The sequence below is a fragment of the Podarcis bocagei genome, assembly GCF_964188305.1.
Source record: "Podarcis bocagei genome assembly, chromosome: 10".
Taxonomy (NCBI): Eukaryota; Metazoa; Chordata; class Lepidosauria; order Squamata; family Lacertidae; genus Podarcis; species Podarcis bocagei.
Window position 1 is genome coordinate 1,662,735 of NC_138135.1, and position 6,857 is coordinate 1,669,591.

At 50.9% G+C, this 6,857-nt stretch overlaps 1 protein-coding gene across 1 annotated transcript in view; it reads right to left on the reverse strand.

Moving 5' to 3' along the window:
* Window positions 1-884: 884 nt before the first annotated feature.
* The window catches only part of LOC308595836 (uncharacterized protein), a 32,581-nt gene continuing 26,608 nt past the window's right edge, over window positions 885-6,857 (reverse strand). Inside the window, exons 2-4 of the mRNA XM_081210581.1 lie at window positions 6,014-6,201; window positions 1,177-1,777; window positions 885-1,024 (exon numbers count right to left, since the gene is read on the reverse strand). Coding sequence (XP_081066707.1) covers window positions 1,710-1,777; window positions 6,014-6,201 — 256 coding nt within the window. The 3' untranslated portion in view covers window positions 885-1,024; window positions 1,177-1,709. The remainder of the gene's footprint in view (window positions 1,025-1,176; window positions 1,778-6,013; window positions 6,202-6,857) is intronic.

Genomic DNA, 6,857 nt, shown 5'->3' on the forward strand with positions numbered 1-6,857 from the left:
AAGCTGATGTTGGGAGATTCTTCATGCAGCACACAGTTGAATTGTGGATGTCCCTCCCCCAGGAAGTCGATGGCTGCCAACCTGGATGTCTTTAAAAAAGGACCACACAAATCCACGGAGGAGGAGAGGGCTATCGATGGCTCCTGGCCAAAATGGCTCTGCTCTGCCCTCCAAAAAAAGCAAATCGGGATCCTCTAGCCAAATCTTGGGAGAAAAGCAATGACAAACCTAGACAGCATCTTAAAAAGCAGAGACATCACCTTGCCAACAAAGGTTCGTATAGTTAAAGCCATGGTTTTCCCAGTAGTGATGTATGGAAGTGAGAACTGGACCATCAAGAAGGCTGATGGCCGAAGAATGGATGCTTTTGAATTATGGTGCTGGAGGAGACTCTTGAGAGTCCCATGGACTGCAAGAAGATCCAACCTCTCCATTCTGAAGGAAATCAGCCCTGAGTGCTCACTGGAAGGACAGATCCTGAAGCTGAGGCTCCAAGACTTTGGCCACCTCATGAGAAGAGAAGACCCCCTGGAAAAGATCCTAATGTTGGGAAGATGGAGGGCACAAAGAGAAGGGGACGACAGAGGACGAGATGGTTGGATAGTGTCTTCGAAGCTACCAGCATGAATTTGACCCAACTGCGGGAGGCAGTGGAAGACAGGAGGGCCTGGTGTGCTCTGGTCCAGGGGGTCACGAAGACGACTAAACAACAATCAAATCAAGCTGCTCTTGGCCACTCACACATCCCTTTGCATCTGACTCCAGATCTGACACCCCTGCTGTGTGAACAGTGCCCCTTCCCTGCCGGCTCATTAATGGGGCTTCTTCTGCTGGGTCAGCAAAGGCCTGGAGTCCAGAGCAATGCTTCTCAATGGCTGAACCACCACCCCCCCCCGACTTCCCTCAGCTCCTCTCTCTGGTTTCTCAATACATGTAATTCCCTGAATATTATAAAATTGTAAAGAACCTTAATTTATCTATCTATAGGTTGTTAGTAATAAATTTGTATATGTTTATTCAAAACCTGGAGAAGAGTAACTAGTGGGGTGCCACAGGGTTCTGTCTTGGGCCCGGTCTTATTCAACATCTTTATCAACGACTTGGGTGATGGACTCAAGGGCATCCTGACCAAATTTGGTCTCTTCCAACTCTATGATTCTATGATTCTATGAAAACCTGCCAAGGAGTCCAGTTCATTTTGTTGTTTCTTTAAGTACTTTGTGAAAGGTTCCCATTCTTCTTTAAAGTCACAGTTGCCCTTGTCACTCAGTTTGTGTGTCAGCTTCACTAATTCTGCATAGTCCGTCAGTTTCTCTTGCCACAGTTCTTTAGTCGGGAACCCCTGGACTCTCTCAATCACGGGGCAAGGCAACATGCGTGTCTCTTATGGTCACTCCAGTCCTTTATCATCTGCTCTGATTGGCAGTGATGCTCCTCCAAGGTCCATGACTCTCTGTCTTCCACAGCCCCACTCCCTGTGGTTCCTTTTTAAACTGGAGAAGTCACGATTCAGCCTGGGACCACCCCCTCCCCTCTTTCTGCCCTGAGCCTCCCGCCCTCCCCTGAACTCTTTCTGCTTTCCAAAAGTCTTCTCAGCACCAGCAGCTGTTTCAGCTCATCCTGCTCTGGTGACACCATCTTCTGGCAAACGGGTTTCCTCTCTCCCTTGTTTTGTCGTGAGCGCAAGTGACAGTCTGGCACGCTGTTGCTCATAAAGGTTTTGGCGCCACCGTTGGTGATCCTGACAAGCGATTCGGATGGCCCAAGCACCAGAATCCTAGAATCAAAGAACCATAGAATTATGGCAGGGGTCAGCAAACTTTTTCAGCAGGGGGCCAGTCCACTGTCCCTCAGAACTTGTGGGGGGCCGGACTATATATTGGGGGGGGGGAATACAAGAGCCCCATGAGCCCCAGTAGCTGCTTACCTGTGTCTTGTGAGCGGCAGGGGCTGGTGGTGGTGACAGAGGGACGATGAGCGGCGTGTGAAAGGGCTCCAGAGAGGGGCTGCTTAAAATGGCACTCAGCCAACCAACCGTGGCTGCTGCTGTCACCAACAACGCCCAGCCCCCTTCCTCCTCTAGGCAGGGCGGGGAGAAGCCAGGAGGAGGGAGGGAGGAGGTACCAGCACTGCCGTGCGATGGAGAGGGAGAGAATGTGTGCATGCTGGCAATCCACGCAGCAATTCCTGGACCGTCCGCGGGCCGGATCCAGAAGGCAATTGGGCCTGATCCGGCCCATGGACCTTAGTTTGCCTACCCATGAATTATGGAGTTGGAAGGGATTCCTGAGGGTCATCCAGATGTTAAAGTCAGAATCCCCTTCCGGTCAGAACTTGAAGCCATTGGTTTAGGACAGCGGTTCTCAACCTGTGGGTCCCCAGATGTTGTTGGACTACAACTCCTATCACCCCTGAGCTTGCTAGCTAGGGGTGATGGGAGTTGCAGTTCAACAACATCTGGGGACCCACAGGTTGAGAAAGGCTGGTTTAGGATCTTATCTTCTGGAGCAGCAGAAAACAAGCTTTCTGCAGTACAGGCACAAAAAATACCATCTGCCTGGGCACACCCAAATCTGCATAAAGTGGCCTAGTGCCTTTGGTTACTGAGCACAAATATCAACCACAGGTGCCACTGTCTCCATTTGGAGAAAGGAGCCTTCTTCTGTCTAGAGTCATGATCAAGTGTGTGGAAGGAGGAGGGGGACCAGGGTGATCGAGGGTCTAGAAACCATTCCTTGTGAGGAACGGTTGAGGGGTTGGGGATGTTTAGCCCGGAAATATAAGACTAGGAAGAGATAGGAGAGCCACCTTCCTATATCCGAAGGGCTATCTCATGGAGCAAGCTTGTTATCTCCTGCTCTGGAGGGCAGGACACGAACCCATGGCTTCAAGTTACAAGAAAGGAGATGTTGGCTCAAAGTTAGGAAGAACGTTCTGACAGGAAGAGCTGCTTGGCGGTGGAATGGGCTCCCTCTGAAGGTGGTGGAGGATTTTGAGCAGAGGGTGGATGGCCACCTGTCAGGGAGGCTTTAGTTGTGGTTCCTTCATTTCAGGGGGTTGGGCTAGATGACCCTTGGGTCCCAACTCAACAATTCAATGATTCTACACACCTGGAACAGAAAAGCTCCTTGGAACGAGACTTGGCTTGGATCCTGCCCTCTGGATACCTGCAGGGCAAACGCTTCTGCCCCAGGCTTCCTGCCACCCCCCATCCTTGCGCCTCAGTGTCCCCTTCTGCACATCCAGTCCAGGATCCATGCCTGGCCGCTGCAAAGAAGGACACAATCTCTCCATCTCTCCCTGCTTCCTGCCTTTTGCTCCCTGAAAGTCATGCAGTGCTTCTGGCCTGAGCGGGGGGGGGGGGGCGAAGTGGGGGGGGGAGAGTGGCAGCTTCTGCCGTTTTCACCAGCCGGCCTCCCGGATCCCTCTTCGTCAAAGGCACTTGTGCCCATAGAGGATACATGAATAAACCAAATGTGAAGTTTCTAGGGCAAGCTATTTGTCAAGCATTACCTTCCGTGCAAAAAACGCCACAACTTTCCTCCCTCCGAAGGGTGAGAAACCCTTTCACTGTCCTCCAGCTCGCCTGTCGCCACAATGCCGGATCCAATTACTCTCAGCTGCCCAGAGGCTGGCGCTGCTCAGGGAAGAGACCGGTGTGCGGGGGGGGGGGAGCTGGCCGGAGGGGGGAGAGCAAAAGCCAGCTGGGACGGCAACCTTGGAGGGGGCCGTAGGGGGCCGGAGCCCTGCCCTAGACAAGAGTCAGCAGAAAGGGAGGGGGAAGGGGGCTTGCTGGGGGTGGGGGAGGCGGGCAGGGTGGCAAGGGAGAGCCAGTGGTGGGAATGTTCAGGGAGGCAGGAGAGTGTTTAATTATATCCTTCCCAACTTGTGTTAACAAGTTCTATAATTTAACACCCCCCTTTTTAAACTTGTGCAGCGGACCCAGAAACTACAACTAATCCAGAATGCGGCAACTAGACTGGGGACTGGGAGCGGCTGCCGAGACCACATAACACCGGTCTTGAAAGACCTACATTGGCTCCCAGTATGTTTCTGAGCACAATTCAAAGTGTTGGTGCTGACCTTTAAAGCCTTAAATGGCCTCAAGGGCCCAGTAGACCTGAAGGAGCGTCTCCACCCCCATCGTTCTGCCCAGACACTGAGGTCCAGCGCCGAGGGCCTTCTGGCAGTTCCCTCACTGCGAGAAGCAAAGCTACAGGGAACCAGGCAGAGGGCTTTCTTGGTGGTGGCGCCCGCCCTGTGGAACGCCCTCCCACCAGATGTCAAAGAGAAAAACAACTACCAGACTTTTAGAAGACATTTGAAGGCAGCCCTCTTTAGGGAAGCTTTTCATGTTTGATGTTTTATTGTGTTTTAAATAACCTGTTGGAATCCGCCCAGAGTGGCTGGGGAAACCCAGCCAGATGGGCAGGGTATAAACATCATCATCATCATCATTATTATTATTATTATTATTATTATTATTATTATTATTATTATTATTATTATTACATCTTTGCCAGGCTTGTTTAAGCCTCTAAAATAAGTTTCCTGGTAATTCCCCTTTATTCCCTCTTAAAAGAACAGACACGACACAGTCTTGTATCAAAACATATAAAAGAGTTTACTCACATTCTGTTCACAGGTGGATCCCAGAAGGCAGACTTAAGTTACAAAATATATACACCTGGAATCTGTCCCATAAGGAGAAAGTTCCTTTGTCCTCTCTTGAAGCCAAGAGAGCATCTCAGGCTAAGGAAATGTTGCTTCTTTGAGGAATGGAGTCAGAGAGAGAGATGGCTGCCTCCCCTGTACTATGTTGTTACCTGCACAGGTGAGGTCACGCCCACCTCTGGTCACATGGAGAGGAAGTTTGTCCCTGTCCAGGAGGAAACAGGAAGTTCTGACTGGCTGGTCCAGACATCCTCTTTTATGTCCACTCTAGGAATGTTGTACTTGACTGCTCTGTGCTTCACACCCCACACCATTTAGCATCGCAGAAGTGTAGAGTTGGAAGGGACCATCAGAGGACATCTAGTCCAGCCCCCCCGCAGTGCAGGAATGGCAGCTAAAAATCCCTGACAGGTGGCCATCTGACCTCTCTTTAAAACCTTCAACGAATCATAGGACTGTTGTCATTTGTGAATGATTCACCGACTTGAAAATAGACTCAGTATGTTCTATTGTTACTCAAGGAAATATAAATAATAACATAATTTCAAAACAGAGAATCATAGAACAGGGACCCCACAGTGCAGGAATCTCAGCTAAAGGACACCTGGCAGATGGTCACCCAACCTCTGCTTAAGAACCTCAGATGAAGGAGAGCCCGCCATATTCCCAGGTTGTCCATTCCGCTGTCAAACATTCACATTCAAGAAAGCTACGGGCTCCAAGTGTGTAGGACTGGGATGGGCAATGTCCTAGGGAGATTTTGCCCCAAAGGCTGTGCGATGGGATGACACAGTGGGCTCAGGGATTTCCTTGTCTTCAGGGAGTGTTGGACTGCAGTGTCAGGCCTGGGAAGGAAACCGTGTTATCACCACCCAACCCCTCAAAAAAATCAGGTTATCAAGATGATTTATTTTACGCAGCTTGGCTGACTTGCCTGAGCAATGCGCAGTCGGAATGGCAGTTGTCAAAAACATAGGGCAAAAGGAGATACGGATTTACATAAAATGTGCATATACTGATTGATATGGATAGATGCAAGTTTAGAAAAAGGGACTAAAATTGAAAGAGGCAACGCAACTCCCCTCCTGTGCCCAGAGACCTGTGTCCGATGGACTCTCCTTCCTTGGAGGTTCTTAAGCAGAGGTTGGATGGCCATCAGCCATGGAGGTTCTGCAGGGGGTTGGACTAGAGGACCCTTCCAGCTCCACAATTCCATGATTCCATGCTGCTCCGTGTTCCCCAAGGGAGGGGTGGGCTGCTGATCCACAAAGGGACAACCCCCCCATCCCAATGCTGTCTCATGCCTGCAAACATCCACATGGCCTCAAGTTTTGCCTACCTTTGCATCCACAGTCCTCCTTGTTTCCTGCGGAGACGACTTGATCCCTCGCAAATACTTTTTGGGGTAAGGGCTTCCTGACTACTGACTGGAGGAACAGCAAGCCCAGACCGCAAAAAGATTCAAGAGAGAGAGAGAGAGAGAAGGTGAGGGTGGAGGCAGCAAGCGACAGCAGAAGGACGACTGCCCTGAAAAAGAGAGAGAAGGAGAAGGAGAAGGAGGAGAAGGAGAAGAAGGAGAAGGAGGAGAAGGAGAAGAAGGAGAAGGAGAAGGAGGAGGAGGAGGAGGAGGAGGAGGAGGAGGAGGGGGAGAAGGAGAAGGAGAAGGAGGAGGAGGAGAAGAGGAAGAAGAAGGAGGAGAAGGAGGAGGAGAAGGAGAAAGAGAAGGAAGAGGAAGAGGAGGAGGAGGAGGAGGAGAAGGCGGAGAAGGAGGAGGAGGAGGAGAAAGAAAAGAAGGAGAAGGAGAAGGAGAAGGAGGAGGAGGAGAAAGAGAAGGAAGAGGAAGAGGAGAAGGAGGAGGAGGAGGAGGAGGAGGAGGAGGAGGAGGAGAAAGAAGAGGAGGAGAAGGAGAAGGAGAAGGAGGAGGAGGAGAAAGAGAAGGAGAAGGAGGAGAAAGAGGAGGAGAAGGAGAAGGAGAAAGAGAAGGAAGAGGAGGAGGAGGAGGAGAAGGCGGAGAAGGAGGAGGAGGAGAAAGAAAAGAAGGAGAAGGAGAAGGAGGAGGAGGAGGAGGAGGAGAAGGAGAAGGAGAAGGAAGAGGAGGAGAAGGAGAAAGAGAAGGAGAAGGAGAAGGAGGAGAAAGAGGAGGAGAAGGAGGAGGAGAAGGAGAAAGAGAAGGAAGAGGAAGA